Below are 21,612 nucleotides of genomic sequence, written 5' to 3'. Positions count from 1 at the left end.
TTCATAACCCTGGGTAAAAAGCGGTGCTAACACCGCTTTCAAATTACAGGTGTGAAACGCTCCTTAACCCAGGGTTAAAAGCAGGGTTTAGAATGAAGATAACCCAGGGTTAAGCGCAGTGTGAAAACCCCTTTTAAGTACTGTTTTAAATTCATAGCCTTAATTAAAATCTGTACACTGTCGTCCTTGTTTGTCTGTCATTTCTTAACTTATGACTGAATTATTAAAACCAAATGGGCTACAAGAAAACATAACACGTTTACTATTTTACAGTTACAGATATGTCTTCACAGATAAACTGAATGTGTGCTCTTTTGGTGTGTAGCTCCTGGACCACTTTCTGATTTATACTTTGAGAGTCTGTCTGAGACACAGATCACCCTACGCTGGCAAACTCCACACAAACCCAACGGTGTCATCACAGGTTACCTATTACAGTACCATGAGAGTGAGTGACATCATTACGTTTACTACATGCTGAAACTTCCAGTTAGTGCTTAAGCAATAATTTAGTTCATGTTTCTAATACAGTAACAAAATAATGCAGATATGTACAAAGAATTAAGGGTTAACACACTCTTAGCTTTGTATTTTTTATATTGCACTGGCTGATAAATTGCTAGGATACTGATAAAACACAGTGAAGTTAAACAAAATATATTTGGCCATTAAAATATTATTGTTTAGATATTACAAGTTCCAATTAGTTTTGATTGGTTTCTGTTCTGTTCCCCTCAGTTCTGGATGAAAATTCAAGTCCAAGGCAAGTGGAATCCATCGATCTGCCGGCCGTTACGGAGTTTACGGTGGATAATCTCGATCCGCAGAGTCGTTACCTATTTAACCTGAGAGCTCGCAACAGTGCTGGCGTCGGTGAGCCGATAATAAGAGAGGGCGCCACCATGCTGGATGGAGGTAACGATGCGTATCAGAGATTTTAAGCTTCTATTTACAGTTGGACCTGTAAATAACGTGCGACAGAAGAACATTTGTATGTTTCCTCTCTAGAACCTCCATCTGTAATAAACATGACTGTGGGTGAGACGTCAGTCAACCTCAGCTGGGTGCCTGGAGACAGACATCGAAACTTTGCCTTCAGCTTCCGTTATATGAAAAAAGGTTAGGCCAGTAACATACTGAATGTGACTGTGTGAAGCATGCATTTAAGAAGTGAGCTACTTCTTTATGAACATAACATGACGTCTATCCGGTGGTAATAAACCTCACAGGACTGATGGAGTAACCACTGATATTAACATCTAAAATAAACGACTACAAGAATAACTTAATCTGACATGACTGCAGCTAAAAGAGTTCACACTCATAGGTCTCCTCCTGGATTTCTTAATAGAAATTAATCAAAAACATTCATCATTCCTGCTGTAATACAGCGAATACTTTGCAGGAATGCTTTATTTAAAGAAATCTTTTTACAATGACTTGAAACTTTGAGGAGAGTAGTAAAATGTATCCCATTATCATCATTAATGAAAGTTTCTAATGTTTCTCATGAATGGTGGTTTTGTGATGACGACAATGACAGTGAGTGGTGGTGATTGGGAAGAGTCCGAGCCGGTGAACACCACACAAGCGTTTTATCAGCTGCAGGGTCTGGAGCCGGGCACACGCTATCACCTCCGGATCCAGTCTGGGAACACTTCACACGACTGGGACTTTCAGACCAAAGGACTAGGAACAGACCTGACTGAATTATTAAAACCAAAGGGGCTACAAGGCAACACAACACATTTAATGTTTTACAGTTACAGATATGTATTCACAGGTGTCAGGTAAACTGAATGTGTGCTCTTTTGGTGTGTAGCTCCTGGACCACTTTCTGATTTATACTTTGAGAGTCTGTCTGAGACACAGATCACCCTACGCTGGCAAACTCCACACAAACCCAACGGTGTCATCACAGGTTACCTATTACAGTACCAAGAGAGTGAGTGACATCATCACTTTCACTACACGCTGAGACTTTCCAGTTAGTCCTTAAGCAATAATTCAGTTAATTTTCCTGATACAGTAACAAAATAATGCAGATATGTTCAAAGAATTAAGAGTAATCATACTCTTAGCTTTGTATTTTTTATATTGCACTGGCTGATAAATTGCTAGGATACTGATATAACATAGTGAAGGTAAAGGCGGAGTGTACAATGTTTGAAAAAAGCTTTGGAAAAGGGAGTCGGGCCGACTACCAAAACACACTTGTAGCCAATCAGCAGTAAGGGGCGTGTCTACTAACCGACATCCTTGCCGGGGTTGCGTATTAGTGATGCGCAGGTCGGCGTTTTTTCCAACCCGCGGGTCCCGCTTTTATGAAATATTTGGCCCGCCCCAACCCGCACCGCAACACTGTATCTATTTTTACAACCCGCACCGCCCCGCGCCAGCGACCATTAAAATAGACATACTAGGCATTTGTAATGTAAATAAAAAGGGGCTTTATTTCAGCCTAAGAGTGCTTGGAAACAGACATTAGATTACATCGCCCTGTAAACTGGCAACAACATACACCAATGAGCCATAGAAACCAGCATGGTCATATTAATATAGCGATAGGATAATGATAAACCAGGGGTGTCCAATACGTAGATCGCAAAGGCAATGCCGGTAGATCGCACATAAGTTAACTGTGTATTCTCATGCTGCTCCATGCCTCCACGGGAAAATTGGCATTATGAGTAAATGTTGAAACACTTAAGTCTTTTTGAGTTGCTGTGCCTTTCTTCTCATATGTGTTTTTATAAATCTTATGCCTGCCCGCTGCAGCTCAGTCGTGTAAACTTCCGAAATTTACAAGCATGCAATCGCATCGCATTCTTGCTTTCATGCACGATCTGAAGCACGCGAGAGCGAGCGAACGAGGGAGAGAGAGAGAGAGAGAGGCAGCGTTGTGCTGATATATGCTTCTGATACTATTTTAATTTTCTTTCAAGTTTGTTTCACTAAATCTCTGCTATTTTAAACAGTACTCGACATGTGCTCCAGGATTTTTTTTAACTCCTCAAGAAAATAGAGTAATGGTGACATCCCTAAATCCAATGTAGAGATATATGCAGTATAGTCCACGCATTTAAAGTGTTTTTAACATGTAGAACTTGTCGGCTTTATCATTTTAAAAGTAGATCACCAAACAAAAAAGCAGCATTTGTATTATCTATTTACAAATTCCCTACCTTAATTTCTCCTGCAGATCGTCTTTCATCTTTTAATTCTCCGTTTGTTTTGTTGTTGTGGCTGGCAGCCAGCGGGAGCTACTTGGCGCTTCCGTGACGTCAAAGGTTTGGGGATATCAAGTTACGTTGCGGAAGTTACGTTGCCACATAGGCCTATTTAATTTAACCTTATCAAAGAATGTAATTAAATGTAAAAATATATATTCCCAAATATTTAATATATATGCTACAGGGAATTAGACGCAATATATCAGTTTTTTAATTTTGTTTTTAATGACCCGCCCCAACCCGCCCCGCATTAAAGTTACAATTTCTTTACCCGCCCTAACCCGACCCGCGGGTTACCCGCGGGGCCCGCGGGTTACGAGACGACCCGCGCATCGCTATTGCGTATGTGTGGGGCAGGTCTATCAAAAAAAAGGTCAGATTCTATTCGGGTAGGGGCGTGTATGTTTAGGTGATTTTAAATGTCAACATTGGCTTTCAAACATTGTGCACTCCGCCTTTAAACAAAATATATCTGGCCATTAAAAGATCATTGTTCAGATATTACAAGTTCCTGTTTGTTTTGATTGGTTTCTGTTCTGTTCCCCTCAGTTTTGGAGGGAAATTCAAGTCCAAGGCAGGTGGAATCCATCGATTTGCCAGCCATTACGGAGTTTACAGTGGATAATCTTGATCCGCAGATTCGTTATCTATTTAACCTGAGAGCTCGCAACAGTGCTGGCGTCGGTGAGCCGATAATAAGAGAGGGTGCCACCATGCTGGATGGAGGTAACGCTACGTTATCAAAGATTTTAAGCTTTCATTTACAGTTGGACCTGTAAATGAAGTGCGACAGCAGAACATTTGTATGTGTCCTCTCCAGAACCTCCATCTGTAATAAACATGACTGTGGGTGAGACGTCAGTCAACCTCAGCTGGGCGCCTGGAGAAAAACATCAAAACTTTGCCTTCAGCTTCCGTTACCTGAAAAAAGGTTAGGCCAGTAGCATACTGAATATGACTGTGTGAAGCATGCTACACTACAACTACAAGAATAACTTCATCTGACATGACTGTATAGCTGAAAAAGTTTATGGGTCATGGGTCTCCTCCTGGATTTCTTAATAGAAATTAATCTACAACATTCATCATGCTGGCCGTAATATAGCAAAATACTTTGCAGGAATGCTTTGTTTTAGGAAATAATTTTACAATGACTTGAAACTTTGAGGGGAATAGTACAATTTCACCCCATTATTATCATTAATTAAAGTTTCTAATGTTTCTCATGAATGGTGGTTTTGTGATGACGACGATGACAGCTAGTGGTGGTGATTGGGAAGAGTCCGAGCCGGTGAACTCCACACAGGCGTTTTATCAGCTGCAGGGTCTGGAGCCAGGCACACGCTATCACCTCCAGATCCGATCTGGAAACACTTCACACGACTGGGACTTTCAAACCAAAGGATCGGGTACAGACCAACAACATCGGTCATTCTCAGACTTCAAACCGTCAGTTAATTTTCTCATGCAATGCATATGCTGTGTGTGTTTCTGTTCAGAGCTGGAGAAACCGGCCAGTGGTTTCGCACCTCAGGGCTGGTTCATTGGGCTCATCTCAGCTGTGGTTCTCATTCTTCTGGTTCTGCTCATTCTGTGTTTCATTGAGAGAAGCAATAGAGGAAAACATTCAGGTAACAAAAACATACAGACCACCTGCCACACTGCTTTGTACTTCAAAGATATTTTTTATCAAATAATTATTGGTTGCCCCAACACACATTAGCAAACTTTTAACTAAACTAGAAGAAGAAACAAAGAAGATGGCAGATGAACAGACAGACATGGCACATTTCCATAGAGTATTTCATATTACACTGCATGACATATAATCTCGAAGGGTGAGAACCAGATGGGCATAAGTGATATTTCACCAACTTTACAGGAGGGCCAGAACAAAATGTGTGTGTGTGTGTGTGTGTGTGTGTGTGTGTGTGTGTGTGTGTGTGTGTGTGTGTGTGTGTACCTGGTAATTATCACGTTGTGGGGACCAATTGTCCCCATAAAGATAGGAATACCCTATACATTTTGATGTCCCCATGAGGAAACAAGCTTATAAATCAAACAGAATGATGTATCTTGAAAATGTGAAGTAGTCGAAGGGTTTCTGTGATGGTTGGGGTTAGGGAATGGGGCGAGTAAGGGGAATAGAATATACAGTTTGTACAGTATAAAATGCATTACGTCTATGGAATGTCCCCACAAAACATGGAAACCAGAATGTGTGTGTGTGTGTGATATGATTTTTTTCTACTAAAATACAGAATCATGTGGGTTATTACATGACTCTATGAAATACTGCATTATAACTGTTAAGCCCCGTTCAGACTGCCAGCGACTAGTAGTGCCAGAGCAACATGATCTCATTTCAAAGATGAAGTGGATTCATACCTCAGACGCAACAAGGTTTTCATTATTAAAATCACTCTTGTATCTAAAAACTCTTTATGTAGTGAAGATAATGGGTAAACACTCAGTCTAGCGCTAATTCTGGGATTATCACCAGGTTCACGCAGGTGTGTCGGCCAGAACACTTCTTAAGGCCAAATATTCCAGTTGGCCTCACACCCTCGCAGGATCCAGAAGGAGCGTCGAAGCTCAGCGAACAACCACTCTGGGCCTGGGTGACGGAGGCAATTATCAAAGTCTTGAATCAAGAGCATTGTCACTCGATGACCTGGGATGACTGGATGAAGAGTGGTCAGTTCTAAGCCTTCTACTCGACGGAGTCGTCCTCCAATACAAATGAGCTTTGCAACTTCCAGCAACACGAGCGATAGTGACTGTTGGTGACAGGAAGTGGGCGTATCTTAACAAAGTTTTAAAGAAAAGTTAAACTTTATGCAAATAATGAGCGACTTCCGGGAGCGACAACCAATGAGAGTGAAGCAATACAGTTATCGTCATTTGTTTATGACAAACAAAATTAGTAATGCCTCCTAAAGACCTAATTAAAAGTGACGGCTGACACACAGCGAGAAAGTTAAATATGAAACTTTAAAGGTAAAGATTAGAGTAAATTAAAGTGTAGAAAAGGCCTCAAGATCTCATTGGAGAATCTCTTACCACATGATGCATCTGAGCTGTTTAAATACCAAGTGTTGGTTGATCACATGCAACTAGAAGAAGCCAGGTAAATAGCAGATGCTTACCTTAACTTCCCAACACCCTTCTCAGACACAATGGTTGCCCTAAATGACAAGTTTGGCCAGCCACATCAGATAGCGCTAAGTCGTATGGCTCTTATGTCACTCGTCTGCTGAGCAAGCTGCCGCCTGAGCAGAGAGCAGAGTTTCGCCGCTGCATGTACCATCAGGGCACACAAACCCACACCTTAACTAATCTTTCAGATTGGTTGAAATACGAGTCTTGGTGCAAGGACTCTGAAGGACTGTAGCTGTGAGAGGAGCTCAGGAGAAGCCGGTGTCCAGACATGAGGGTAGGAAGAGTAAGCAGCCTACTACTGTCCTCCATGGTGTGAAGGACACTGCTAAGAAACCTGAGGCTCCAGTGCCAAGCAACTCCTTTAAAGGAAACAAGAACAAGCCCTATTGTCCATTCTGCAATGAGGAACACTACTTTAGCCAGTGTACAAAGGTATCCAGGTTAACAAAAGATCAGCTGACCGAATGGATAAAGTAACAAGAGGTGATGGCGATGTGCACGGCCACACCAGGTGGCTCAGTGAAACTTAAGAAAACCATGCAGCCTCTGCCAAGGGAAACACCTCCAGGTTCTGCGTGAGGTAAATACGAGGTCAACCAAGGAGGCAGCGTCAACACCCGCAGCAGAAAGTCAAGGTATAAGGGGCACAACAGAGGTACTGTATCTAGACAGACCTACTGAAGGCAGTCGGGTTCTTCTGAAAGTTGTCAAAGTCCGCATTCACCATGGTGATCAATCAATCAACACCTGTGTCATTCTTGATGATGGTTCAGAGAGAACTATGCTGTTGTCAGATACTGCAGAGAAGCTAGGGGTGCAGGGGACTGAAGAGGACCTACCACTACGCACAATTACTACTACCGCAGGAGCTTTTGCAACAGTGGAAAGACTGGGAGGAAGACTTGTCGAAGTCTGTTGACATCTCCGGTCTTCAGAGAGAGGTGCATGTATTTTGCGATGCCTCAGAAAAGGCTTATGGTTCGATGGCGTACCTACGAACCACTGACAGACACAGTGAAGTGTATTTGTCATTCCTGATGGCCCGTTCCAGAGTTGCTCCTAAGCGGGTTTAATCTATGCCCCGATTAGAACTCTGTGCTGCCCTTACTGGTGCACAGCTCTCACAGGTGCTGAAGAGGGAACTTACCATCCACATTGATCGGACATCCCTTTGGTCAGATTTCACAACGGTGCTGACATGGCTGAAGTCTGAATCCTGCCGGTTCAAGGTCTTTGTTGGCACCCGCGTGGCCGAGATACAAGAGCTGACAGACGGGCATGCCTGGAGATATGTTGATACCGCCAGAAACCCTGCTGATGATGTAACAGAGAGAAGTTGCAAGAGCTTGTTCAGCCAAATAGATGGAGCCTGGGTCCTGCCTTCCTCCTGACCAGTCCAGACTCATGGCCAGAGGACCCCACTGTTGACCAAACAGAAGATACCTCAGAGCTGCATAAGTCTATCTTCTCTAGGGTCGCTGCTGTTGTATCAGGCCAGTCAACTTTAGACCTTGGCCAATATGGTTCGTGGAAGGAGCTTCTGGAAGGGACAGTGCAGGAGCTGCATGGGGCGGCCAACTCTAATGATAAGCCTCCAGCTGAAGACTACCGACAGAGATCTTCAGAGAGCTCAGAGGGATAGTTTTCAGCAGGAGTACAGCCTCCTGAAAGCTGGTAAACCCGTCCCCAGCAGCAGTGGACTTCGCACGCTGTCTCCCGAGCTGGATGAAAAGGGAGACCTCATTCATATTGGAGGACGACTCCGTCAAGCAGAAGGCCTAGAACTGACCACTCTTCATCCAGTCATCTTAGACCCATGTCATCGAGTGAGAATGCTCTTGATTCAAGACTTTGATACCCGCCTCCGTCACCCAGGCCCAGAGTGGGTGTTCGCTGAGATTTGACGCTCCTTCTGGATCCTGCGAGGACGTGAGGCCATCCGGCGTTGCCAGTATAGCTTCCGGTGCAAACCATCCCTGATGTTATTTTGCAGTTTCAAAAAACAATTGCGCCACTGACAAAAAAATAGTCTAAAGTCAGTGGCGCGTTGCCCGTAGTTCATTATGCTATTTTAAGGGCGCATGCAGTTACATCAGGTCTAGTCCGACATGCTGGGTAATACATCAAATTCCCCGTCACACCTGACAGCCAGGAAAGAGCAAAGCAGGCATTTTGTGCGAAGTATGGGTTCCCTGGTGTCCTTGGTTGTATAGACTGCACCCATGTGCAGCTACCGCCCACAAAGTAACTTGCGCTTTGCGCTTCGCACTTGCGTTTCAGATCGTTAAAATAGGGCCCATATAGTCATATTCTGATTATTGTATGTTTGTAATGTACAGGGGAAATTAGTATATGTATGTTTCCTTTATTCATTTGTATTTTGTTTCTCTCTTTATAAAAACCACACATAATTAAAATTACATTTAAACTCGCTCATACAAGAAAAGGAAAGAATAAACAGAACATTAAGAAATATCTCTCAGCTCTTTATTAGCCTTAAGGAGTGTTCTGGCGGACACACCTGCATGAATCTGGTGATAAACCCAGAAGTAGCACCTAGACTGAGTGTTTACCCATTATCTTCACTACATAAAGAGATTTTAGATACAAGAGTTTAATAATGAAAACCTTGTTGTGTCTGAGGTATGAATCCACTTTATCCTCCAGCCACATTATTGGCCCTCTATGCATTAGTCTTTCAAATATTGATGAGTTTTCAAGTAAAGCAATATTACTCTAATGTGTTACAGTAAAAGAAAAAGAGGAAGGCCAAGCTGAGTCTGGAGCTTGCACGATGAATGTATTTGGTGAATACAGGTTAGTCGATCATGTCACTTTGTGTATAATAGAGTCATTCTAAATAAAAATAACTACTTCTTGTCAAGGGCACTGTGTTAACTTATCCATTGATGTAGATATTACAACAGTTGACATTGATATGTAGGCAGAGGTGGGTAGAGTACCCAAAATCTGTACCCAAGTAAAAGTACAAGTACTTATACAAAAATTAACTCAAGTAAAAGTATCAATCTAATTATTTACTTGAGTAAGATTAAAAAAGAATTAGATGAAAAAACTTCTCAAGTAGTTAGTTACTCGTTACTTCCGATCTGAGACAAAAGTGTAAAAACACTGAGTTTCAGACTACTTGGAAGTCTCATTGTTCTGCTTATACGTAAAACCTAGGTTAAAGTAAAGCAGCCTATCTCAGTCCTGCAATGGATACATTAACACATAACGTGTCATTCGTGTTCACAACACAAACTTGTCAGCATATGCCTTTAAAAAAGCTAACAGTAAACAAAAAATAACCTGTGTTTAAAGTGTCTGTTATCATGTTTTATTTGAATAGGTTATTTAATTGCCTTTAAAGTGCAATTTCTGAACATAAACAGAAGCTTGATAAAAACGCTAATTTTAGAATTTCATAATGGAACTTATCTGTTTTTGCAAATCAACTTTACATTTATTTTAATAATATATATACTTTTATTATTATAATATATAATACATGTTCATTTATTACCATATTTTTATAAGTATATACATTCTTTAGGAAGGATTTAAATAAAATACAATCCCGTTTTTATTTGTATGTATTTCCTACACTTTAGTAAGCAGTGATGGTAATAACGGCGTTAGAAATAAACGGCGTTACTAACGGCGTTATTTTTTTCAGTAACGAGTAATCAAATAAATTACTGTTTCCCCCGTTATAACGCCGTTACGGTTACTGACAATAAATGCTGCGCGTTACTATAATTAATCTCACTAAAGCGATTTTCACCAGAGTAGGTTCTCACATCCAGACAGGCAATGTTTTTCTCTTGTGTGTGTGTGTTGGGGGCTGAGAGACACAAAACGGATGATGATTGGCTTAATTTCAATCGTTAGCCAACCAGAGGCAGGCAGAGTTCATACACAAACATATGCACAGTTCGAGCAGTGCACAATGCTGCCAACTTGGTGACTTTGTCGCTAGATTTAGCAAACTTCCAAACCCCTTTAGCGACTTTATTTACAAAAAGCGACTAGGACAAATCTAGCGATCTTTTCTGGCGTGGTTGGAGACTGACGCGAGAGCATGTATCGCTCTTTCTTCTCCACGAGCTGCGGGTGATGCTGCTAGCCACGAATAGGCAGCCCGGTCCTCGCGCTGGAGTCCGTCCAAGTCCCACACCCGCAATGACAGAGCGATGACAAGTACAACAAACTCAAAGGTAGCAGTCGCAAACACAAAGTATAATAATAAGCAGGGGTTAAATTGGGATTTGTTATGTGGGGGGGCTCTGCGGGGAGGGTACTTTAAAGGGTAACATGTTTAATACTGATGACAGCAAAGCCACTGGTGTGTTTTAATGACATTCTGGACCTCTGATAGGATTTGATAAGTTTCAACTTTAAATCTGTGCCAGAGATTGACCACAAATATTTTATAAAGAGTGTCTGAATTTTAAATTATGCAAATCTATGAGTTTGACCCCCTATATCCATTTGTTGCACATGTCATTATGCACAATTGATCAAACTTTAAATGAAGTAAAAGGAATCAACCTCCTTGAATAATTCTATATGCATACCCAAAAAGATTAAATTAACAAGAAAAGGTACAACACACAGTACTGTATCATCAACATGTCTAATAAATTAGCAATAGAGATTCCCTATGCTGGTCAGCAGCTAAAACAAATTTGTGTAATCAAAATACATAAATGTATTAAACTATACAATGAGTTATATGCAGTGTTATCCAGTTAACATACTGTAATTAGATGAGTGACATACATACTTTAGTCCTTAACACGTTTCTAGTCTTCTATTAAATTTCCTCGACGTGGGCACCATTATTACCTCTCTCTCTCTCTCTCTCTCTCTCTCTCTCTCTCTCTCTCTCTCTCTCTCTCTCTCTCTCTCTCTCTCTCTCTCGTCTCTACAATGTCAACTGATCCTGTGTGAAAGCGCGTTCTTGAAGTTCCTGAGTTTTTTCGCTCGAGTTGCATAACTTGCGCGAAGACGCGTTTAAAAGGAAAAGCGCGTGTTTCCGCGGCAATTGCGCCGCCCAATTCACGTCATTTGCATCGCCCCGTGCGAGCGTCTGATTGCGTCTTTGCATTGACTTTGTATGTAATCTACTCGCGCAAATCGTTGAACTTGCGTTGGTGAGTATGCCCCATAATGAATGGAAACACATTATTCCCTTAGCGTCCGTGCACACGCACCAGCGCAGCGAGTTCACACGCACAAGCGCAGCGGGTACACTGGCACGAGCAGAGCGAGACCTTCAGCCTATGTGCCGGAGCTTAGCCCCGGACGGCCCCGGCCCAATTTAAACCCTGGTTATAGTTACTTCTCAAAAATAGTAACTGAGTTAGTAACTGAGTTAGTAACTGCGTTAAATCATTATAAAAGTAACTAATTACCAGGCAAAGTAACTATTGCGTTACTTAAAAAAAGTTCAAATATTTCAAATAACTTGGATGCCCCCAATATAAAATTTGTTAAATGAATGAATTAGACACTAACGTTAAAGAGAAATCAATAATTGTGTTACAGCATGTGATGATGTGGGGTGCTTTATTAGATCAGAATTACAGACGTGAAGAGGCTCTTTCTAACTCTGCATAAGTTGCACATTACATACACATTCTTGCGTTTCACCTCAACGATGGAAAAATAGTGCTTATTATCAGGGTTTAAATTGGGCCGGGGCCGTCCGGGGCTAAGCTCCGGCACATAGGCTGAAGGTCTCGCTCTGCTCGTGCCAGTGTACCCGCTGCGCTTGTGCGTGTCAACTCGCTGCGCTGGTGCGTGTGCACTGACGCGAAGGGAATAATGTGTTTCCATTCATTATGGGGCATACTCACCAACGCAAGTTCAACGATTTGCGCGAGTAGATTACATACAAAGTCAATGCAAAGACGCAATCAGACGCTCGCACGGGGCGATGCAAATGACGTGAATTGGGCGGCGCAATTGCCGCGGAAACACGCGCTTTTCCTTTTAAACGCGTCTTCGCGCAAGTTATGCAACTCGAGCGAAAAAACTCAGGAACTTCAAGAACGCGCTTTCACACAGGATCAGTTGACATTGTAGAGACGAGAGAGAGAGAGAGAGAGAGAGAGAGAGAGAGAGAGAGAGAGAGAGAGAGAGAGAGAGAGAGAGAGAGAGAGAGAGGTAATAATGGTGCCCACGTCGAGGAAATTTAATAGAAGACTAGAAACGTGTTAAGGACTAAATTATGTATGTCACTCATATAATTACAGTATGTTAACTGTATAACACTGCATATAACTCATTGTATAGTTTAATACATTTATGTATTTTGATTACACAAATTTGTTTTAGCTGCTGACCAGCATAGGGAATCTCTATTGCTAATTTATTAGACATGTTGATGATACAGTACTGTGTGTTGTACCTTTTCTTGTTAATTTAATCTTTTTGGGTATGCATATAGAATTATTCAAGGAGGTTGATTCCTTTTACTTCATTTAAAGTTTGATCAATTGTGCATAATGACATGTGCAACAAATGGATATAGGGGGTCAAACTCATAGATTTGCATAATTTAAAATTCAGACACTCTTTATAAAATATTTGTGGTCAATCTCTGGCACAGATTTAAAGTTGAAACTTATCAAATCCTGTCAGAGGTCCAGAATGTCATTAAAACACACCAGTGGCTTTGCTGTCATCAGTATTAAACATGTTACCCTTTAAAGTACCCTCCCCGAAGAGCCCCCCCACATAACAAATCCCAATTTAACCCCTGACTATAACTAATTACTTTTTTAAAGTAACGTTGCCAACACTGTTAGTAAGGTGTATTGTGTTGTATTTTTGTATTAATGCGAGACGTCACATTATGCTGTTCAGTTTGTTTAGTTTTGTGAGGAAAGGATATGGAAATGTGTAGATGTGAGCATGTGTTGTTTCTAAGGTTTACAGGATTTGTCATTGTTTGCACAAAGCATGCATCGCATTATAAAACTATTCTTTTTGATCTCTTAGAGTGAAAACATAGAGCGAACTTGATGCCAGGCGTGATCTGCCTCTGATAGCTCACACACGCCTTCCTCTACTTCGGCTATCTGTTGATGTGATCGGGTGTAGCCACCTCTCACAATGCTCGCAGCCTCACCAACTTCTCGCGAGATTTTTGAACAAGCCATATACATTTTTTTTTTTAGATTTGTGGCCGATTCCACAATTTCGGTCCTCAATATAGATCGTATAATACCTAGTTGTTGTCATTTTTTTGTTTTTAGTTCACTGTTTTGTTTCAGATAGATGTAAGAAATAATAAAGTTAATTTTATCCCACTAACCCTTGGCATTACTGTGTAATATTAGCCAAGCGGCATCATGTTCATCTTGAAAGAGCATTCATGGTGGTTGTATACATTTTGACAGATTCTGCACATCAAACTCTGTTTAATGGCAGCTAGAGCAGAGGTCCTCAATTACCGGGTCACGACCCGGTACCGGGTCATGGACAAGTTGCCACCGGGTTGCAAGAACGTCTTGAAAAATGTGTATAATAGCCACGTAATAGTTTATTTTGTCCTTTAAGAGTCGACTTCAAATAACATTGATCATTTCTACAGAGCCGCGGTCTCTCTTTTTCTCTGTCTCTTCTCTCTCTACCAGCGCATCAGCGATCACATTGCTGTCATTAGAGCTGAGTTTGAGCATACAGTACTTCTAAAACACAATCGATCAAAGAATTGCAGAGGAATGACTTTATGAATCATTTGCAAATGTACATCGCAAATAATGTCAATACGTAAAGACGTTTAACTCTGTAACATCTCAAATGACTGAAAAGTAATTTCAGAATTATTCAGCGATCGTGGCACCATGATCAAAATAAACTCTTTTACTGCAGTAATAAGATTTAACGGGTACACTTTTAACATAGGTTTGAAAGGAACCTAAACATTCAGTCATGTGTCAATCATCATTAAAATCATAAACGGGAGTCTCTGTGCCTCTGCGCCCAGTGTTACATACATACGTCAACTCAACTTTGATCAAAGTTTACTAGTTGACCATTGCCAGATTTATCCTGCCTTTCACACAGCTGTATCCCAGGTTTTCTTAGGATGTTAACCTGAGAACAGTGGCTTTCTCCGTGAAGATTGATTCTCTGTAGTGAGCCCTAAACTGTGGAATCACCCATATATTCATTAATTATTACCATTTGACAGTAGCGTAGTAACGTCACCATATGTAGCGAAGTAAAAGTGCAGTTCTTTCACTAGAAATGTACTTGAGTATAAGTAAAGTACCCATCCTCAAATTTACTCTAAAAGTACTAGTTACCCAAAAAATGCACTCAGGTAAATGTAACGAAGTAAATGTAATGTATATCTCCTCTGTATGTAGGAGATATGACATCAGCGAGCAGCAGGAATCTCTGTGTTTTATTAACTCAGCGATAGCATCTTTAGGTTCAGAGTCATGACAATATGTAGAAACACTAACATCACTAACATCTGTTTTTTCTGTCCTGTCCACATTTCTCTCGCTTCATGCTCTCTCTCTCTCTCTCTCTCTCTCTCTCTCTCTCTCTCTCTCTCTCTCTCTCTCTCTCTCTCTCTCACACACACACACACACACACACACACAACACACACAGAGAGATCTCTGAAGAGGTAAGTAAGCAACTTTACTGACATCACACACTCATTTTAAACTGCTGTGACGGTAATGTCCATCTGTCTCTTTGGCAGTGATAATGAGGAGAAGCGCTCTGTCAGCCAGCCGTCCGTCTGCAGCAGCAGTAACGACAGTCTAGCTGACTACAGCGACAGTGTCGACATCCAATTCAACAAGAACAGCTCCTTCATCAGCCAGTACAGCGGACGTAGAGACGCACAGGGCCACGGCGACCACGAGAGCTTGGGTGCCACATTTCCAATGAACCCTTACATGCCGCCACCCACCATCAGTTTCCCCAACTCTTTCACAGGCATCCTGGGGCCGAATTAGCCCTGCTGTCACACGCACGCACACTCATATACAAACATCCACCATAGACTGAAATAGGAACCATACAATGCTACACAACACTACCCTGATGATATTAGACAGGTTATTGATTCCAGGACACACAACCATTTATACCGCGTTTACAATCCATGACAAGTTTGAATTCTGAAATCTTCCCGGCTGGAAGTTACAGCACTAAATTTTCTTTGCTTAGCATCTGAAGAATGAGGCTGCAGATACGGACAGGTTGATACAACAGATCTGGGCCTTGTTCACACCGCACGCAAACCTGATCTTTATTTGCATTTATTGCAAGTGATGTAAAGGGATCAGACAGTGTAGTCGATGTCCACATTGCTTGCTGTAGAAATTATACGGCTAAACGTAATCGTGATTTTGACGCTAACATATTTTAAATTCCCCTTTGGCAACTAACAGCATGAAATGTCTCAGTAAAACTAAAGCTGATGTTATCTGGTGTTAGCACTGCGGCTGAATGGCCCTCATGTTGCCTTACAGAAGTCCTGCGCTCCACTGTGTCTATACTTAATTCCTATTGTCCACCTATTGTCCGATTCACGTTTTTACATTTCCTTTGGTGTGTAAGTATGTTAACGATAAGCAAAAGGTACATAACCATAAACCACGTGAATACATTGTATTATACCAAATACACAAAATAACCTTGTTTTTAGCAATGAAATAGGAGCACTTTAAGCTTGCAGATAATAGCGTTCAGTGAAAAAGTAAATTCTAATATAATTGAATATAATCAAAATTGTGTTTGTCTGGTGTCTTCTTTCTTGTGTCAGCTTTGTTTGTTGGCTCTCTGTTGGTCTCTAGCATCTAATGAATGAAACTCTATTATGAGTTCAATATACAATTAAAGGACACATGGACCTTAACACAGTTTGGTGTACAATAATGTCACATATTCTGAATGTAAGTACCCGTAAGCTTTCATCATTTGGTAGTTGCATAGTTTTCACATTTAATATCTTTATTATTCTAATATTCATACCCAATCCATGCTTATCAGTTCTAGATAAAATATACTAGATATAGAGTATTTTAGTGCATTTCTTATTTATTATCTGGCTCGATCTGACTTTCAGATTAGAAATCATTAGAAAACAGGTCACTTGTACAATGCAATTTTTCATTCACTGTATTTTTTTCTTTGGAATATCTTGATCTTGTATGTCCTTTCAAATGCAAATGAGCTGATATCTGCACTAAATGTCAGTGCTGTGGTTGGATAGTGCAGATTAAGGGGCAGTATTATCCCCTCTGACATCCAAGGGGAGCCAAATATCTATTATCAATGGTTTACCAAAACTAAGTTACTGGGTTGTTCTTTTTCATGTTTTCTTTTTTTGTACTACAACAAACACACAGTGTCATGAACATGCAAGGAATGGGACCCAAGTGCAGGTAAAGATGAACTCAAAAGCAGTTTATTCAACCCAAAAGCCCACATGGGGGCAAAAGACAAAACATTAACTGGCAACAATGACGAGACAACACACTGTGACGAGACTCCCAAACAAAACCAAACAACCAAAACGATCCAGCAAAGGACAAAATACACTAGGGTCTTAAATAGGAAAACTAAACAAGATAACAAGGAAAGTCAGGTGAGAGGAGTTAACCAATAATTAATAATTAACGTGGAAACAAGGGGGAGGGGGCAGAGACAAGAATTGGAAGCACACATCCCAAACAAAAGGCCATGTGCTACCACACAAAACATGGGTACTGCCACGATCCTGCCACATGAACTATGAATTGCTGTGACAGGCTGGAAGGATCAACACAGATCGTAGGCAATAGTTTTCTTCCTGGGACGGTTGACGTGGACACGAGTCGGTGGTCATTATCATAACTCCGCCCGCTTCTGACTCACAGCCTGTAAATAGTCTATGTTTTCATATTTAAAGAATTTACTAGTGACCAAACCATGAGTAGTTATATAGGTGACTTGCTTTCAAAAATGATTTATGACCCCCTGTCCATCAACCATGATTTATAGCCCCACCCCTATCAATCAAAAATTTTACACGTTGGACAGTTTTGAGTGACGTTTTTATGGGGTTTTAGCCGGCAGTCCGGTTGACAGTCAATCAAACCTTGCATTCCTTTTTATGTCTGTTAGTTGTCAGGATATTGTTTGTCATTTTTATGTGTCAATAAAAAGGTTAGTATTTTTTGGAAGTTAGTGCTAGTTAAAAGTTGTACAGAGATTTTTATTTTTTTTTTCATTTTTATGGCTTGTCCTGTCCCTGTGCAACCGAGTATCACGAAATTATGTGCCTATAGTCACGTAATTTTGTGAGTCTTAAGCGTGACACAGACACAGTTTTCCACCTTTATGTGTGAACATTTCACACATTTCTGTTTACGTGTCACTGTCACGTATTTGTTACTCAACTGTTCTGTCCTATTTTCTTACTATTGTTGCTTCAGTTTAGGGTTAGATTTACATAAAATGACATCCTTACCCAAACCCAACCCTAACGGCAGGCGACAATGGTTTAAAAATCATAAAATATAAAAAAGAAATCATGAAAAAAAGGTAATACTTAAAAAAAACAATACTTAAAGTGACATCCTAACACAAACACCAAATCTAACCCTAAACCGAAGCATCAATTGTTTGAAAATAGGACACAACAGTTGAGTAACAAATACATGACAGTGACCCGTACACAGAAATGCGTGTCATGTTCACGCAAAAGGCGGAAAACTGTGTCAGTGTCACGCTTAAGACTCACAAATTTATGTGACTATACATAATTTCGTGATACAGGGTTGCCCTGTGTATGTGTAAGGGTCCTTTCCCCCATCTCCTCAACACCAACATACCTTTTCACCAGATGGTCTTTGTAAATGAGTGGATGTGTGTTTATAAACCATTGATGGTAAATATAGTAAAATGCAGTAAAAAAATATAGTAAAAAATGCACTACTTCATATTTTGAATGTTCTGAATAGGGACGGGTCTGGAGGCGAGATGATTGACAGTAGATGAATTTGTTGTCCTTACATCCACATACTGCACAGGTTCTAGTCATCTGTTATCGAGAGTTTTGGTAATTTCCCCTTCAGAGACGGTAAAAGCGGAATTACTCTTGGTTGGGTTCGTATGCTGGCTAACCTTAAGTTGACTTGAATTGATTTGAGAGCATGTTGAGCAGTAAAAGAAGCTATTACCCCCCATTCAGACAGCCAGCGACCAGCAGTAGCAGAGCGACGTGATCTCATTCATTTCATGGAAACCTGCCAACTTCCGGCGGCACGAACGAGACCGTTGGCGACCATATGGGTGTGTCCACGACGCGAGAAAGTTAAGCGAATTTCGCAAATGTTGAGCAAATTTCGGGAGCAACTACCAATGAGAACGAAGCAGTGGAGTACATGTCATCCTTCTCTCGTCAGTTACTGGCGTAGATAGTACTCATTTGTTTATGACAAGCAGATGATAACATCGTTGGCTGTCTGAATGCGGCGTTAGGCTTGTTGAACTTCATGGGGTGCCGAATGACTTCAAAATAGCGTGAGAGCGTTTCCCCAAATCATACGGAGGAGTTTGCTTTTAAATAGCTCTCGCAGAACTTTGACGTCATCCGGCTGTCGGTTTTTGCAGCAACAATCGATCAGTGGTTAGTGGGTGGAGCTAATGACTCAGTTTTCGCACAGTGCATTTTGGCTAAATGAGTCCATCAAAGATCGTTATGAAAATTCTGCTTCAACACACTATCAATCTAATTTATCGAAATTGTGCAAATTTCACTTTAAAAAAAAATGCAAAATATGAATAAATTACGCGTGATAACAGGCTAGAATGTCTAAGGTTCAATTCCGCTTTAAAGTGCCCATATTATGAAAAACTCACCTTTTCTGTGTTTTGGAGTGTTATTTTGTGTCTCTGATGCTTCCACACGCATACAAACTTGGAAAAAAATCCATCCATGCTGTTTTGAGTGAGATAAAGGTTTCTGAATGTCCTCTGCCTTGAGTCTCAGATTGTGCGAGTTTAAACTCAGCTCCGTTGTGACGTAACTAGCCATTTCGTCACATTCAGTTTGAATTTTCACGCCCACCACCCCACTCGCAGGTCTCCACCCACCAGGGAGCTAGAGAGAGCACAGAGCAGTCAGTCACTTCGCTGATACCCTGCTGTTATCATGTCTCACTGAAATAACAGCGCTATTTGGATATTATGGATTATACTCCCGCCTACTTTTAAAAACAAAGTTTAAATGCGTGTTTATTTAAACCTAAAATGTGATCTCATATACAGTGTGTTACGACGCAATTTTCCCTCAGATTGTAACTTAGGCGATAAGACGTTCATGCGAAATCTGATGTAAACAACAGACTATGTACTTAGCTTTCACGGATTATACGCATTTGTGGACAAAAATGGTCATTGAATGTATTTTATTGGACTTTCATGGATTATTCACACATCTGAAACAGACTGGATTCGATTCGCGATCGCTATATCAATACAAAAGGTAAGAAGTCACGTTATATTTTGCATGTTGTCATCTTCTGTCACAAAATACTACATTTATGAGCATCTGTATCTCAAAACAGAGATCATACATTGATGCTAATGCCGTAAATTATACCTTTTAAATGTATATGTTATTGTTTGTAGACAGTACGCTATATAGATATTTTTTGCAGGCTAGATAGTTTGCAGCATGGTTTCAAAAGTTAAAAAAAATATTTAACGGCTTTATTTTACAATTCTACATGAACTAAGTAATAGTGCTTTGCCAAACTAAAAGTGTTTTGCCAAACTACGTTAACCGAGACCGGGCCTTACTGGCCGAGCTTTTCTGACGAGGCCAACGTACCCCCGAGACTCTTGTAACTTTACGGTCCGGACCTCCCGTTAGCTTCTAGCAGTTAGCACGTGGCCCACAAGCAGTATACATCCCCCGCCGGGTCTAAATTTCTGTCATTTGCGAAAATAATGCGTTTGAAAATGTTTTATAACGGGCATATGTTAGCATTGTCCAGGGAAAACGAGTGTATTGTTGAAACTGATACATCACAATTTACGCTGGAATCTTTGTGTGTCATGATGAGTTTCTTCTCCTGTAGTGTACTTATTAGGGATACTTTTCTGCTTGATTTGTCTGTTGGCAACATAACCCGTTAACAATAATATATAAAAATAATAACACAGTATGGTCTGTGACTGCTCACGATATCACTGAGCACGCGCACGGGCACATGACGTTAGTAGTGGGGCATGATCAAAGGAGCAGCAGCTCATAAATATGTAATGACTAGCTCAAAACGGCACAATCTGAACTGCACTGAAACAGAGGCTACTAGAGATGGGTAACAATCTTTTCCTACAGATTATTTCGAGCAAACAACTTTTGAAACATGCTTTATGGAACTCATACACCTATTTAACTTGTGGAAAAGCAGTCATAATATGGGCACTTTAAGATCATGCATCTTGTTCAGGATGGAAATCGTGAGACTTTGCTCAACCTCGCAAGATGTCGTGGAAACACATAATACATCACCAATCTCTATACATATACATACTAGAAAACAAACAAGTCATTATACTTAACATCAGCAAATACAAACATACAATTGTATAAGCCACCTAATTAAAAGCAATTGCACTGTTCAGTCAGAGTTTACTTTAAAGGTATAGCGGAAGATTTTCCCGAATTATTTAAAAGAACCGCCCCTCGATATTTTTTTAAAAATGCACACGCAACACTCTCCCTCCCTCCTCCCGAGAGGGAACACCTGTTAAACGCGTGCACGAGACAGAGAGAGAGCATGCAGGAGCTCAGTTCTTCTCTTCGCTCTGTTTACAAGTTTCTGTCGGCATGTTTACCGTGTCTGTGCGGGTCGTGACTTGTGCCAGGGCTAGCATCGCTAATCATAGCTTACATCAACTTTTACTAGCAGTGATTTTAAATGGATTCTCCAAATAGCATGACAAAATGTACCTTTCCAGTAGAAACTTCGCGTGGGAAGCCCAACCTGTCCTCTTAGCTCACGCCAGCATGTGAAATAGTCTCCCAAAAACATTCTGGTCTTGTTTCTTTCTTTATAGTCCTTTCTCTTCTTGTCATACAATTCGTAGACACTTTTTCTTTTGTGACCCTCAGACATTTTGAAAAAAACCACAGTGAGAACGCGAGCTTCAATGAATGGTTGAAACCGTAGCACAACAC

General features: G+C 40.9%; 1 protein-coding gene across 13 annotated transcripts in view; it reads left to right on the top strand.

Annotated features, from left to right (window-relative positions):
- The window catches only part of LOC129431262 (protein sidekick-2), a 135,484-nt gene extending 119,295 nt beyond the window's left edge, over positions 1-16,189 (top strand). For 7 of the 13 annotated variants that reach the window (XM_073874905.1, XM_073874900.1, XM_073874901.1 and 4 more), the window contains 11 exons: positions 326-448; positions 739-915; positions 1,009-1,119; positions 1,544-1,735; positions 1,823-1,945; positions 3,783-3,959; positions 4,054-4,164; positions 4,493-4,642; positions 4,733-4,864; positions 9,146-9,212; positions 15,130-16,179. In XM_073874905.1, coding sequence (XP_073731006.1) covers positions 326-448; positions 739-915; positions 1,009-1,119; positions 1,544-1,735; positions 1,823-1,945; positions 3,783-3,959; positions 4,054-4,164; positions 4,493-4,642; positions 4,733-4,864; positions 9,146-9,212; positions 15,130-15,388 — 1,622 coding nt within the window. In that variant the 3' untranslated portion in view covers positions 15,389-16,179. Of the gene's footprint in view, positions 1-325; positions 449-738; positions 916-1,008; positions 1,120-1,543; positions 1,736-1,822; positions 1,946-3,782; positions 3,960-4,053; positions 4,165-4,492; positions 4,643-4,732; positions 4,865-9,145; positions 9,213-15,129 lie in introns of all 13 variants that reach the window. The other 6 variants (XM_073874896.1, XM_073874897.1, XM_073874895.1 and 3 more) reach the window with 4 other exon arrangements.
- The last annotated feature ends 5,423 nt before the right edge of the window (positions 16,190-21,612 follow it).

Source organism: Misgurnus anguillicaudatus, chromosome 13 (genome assembly GCF_027580225.2).
Source record: "Misgurnus anguillicaudatus chromosome 13, ASM2758022v2, whole genome shotgun sequence".
In the NCBI taxonomy this organism is placed as follows: Eukaryota; Metazoa; Chordata; class Actinopteri; order Cypriniformes; family Cobitidae; genus Misgurnus; species Misgurnus anguillicaudatus.
Note: the sequence above shows the minus strand (reverse complement) of the source record. Positions and strands in the feature narration are given on the sequence as shown.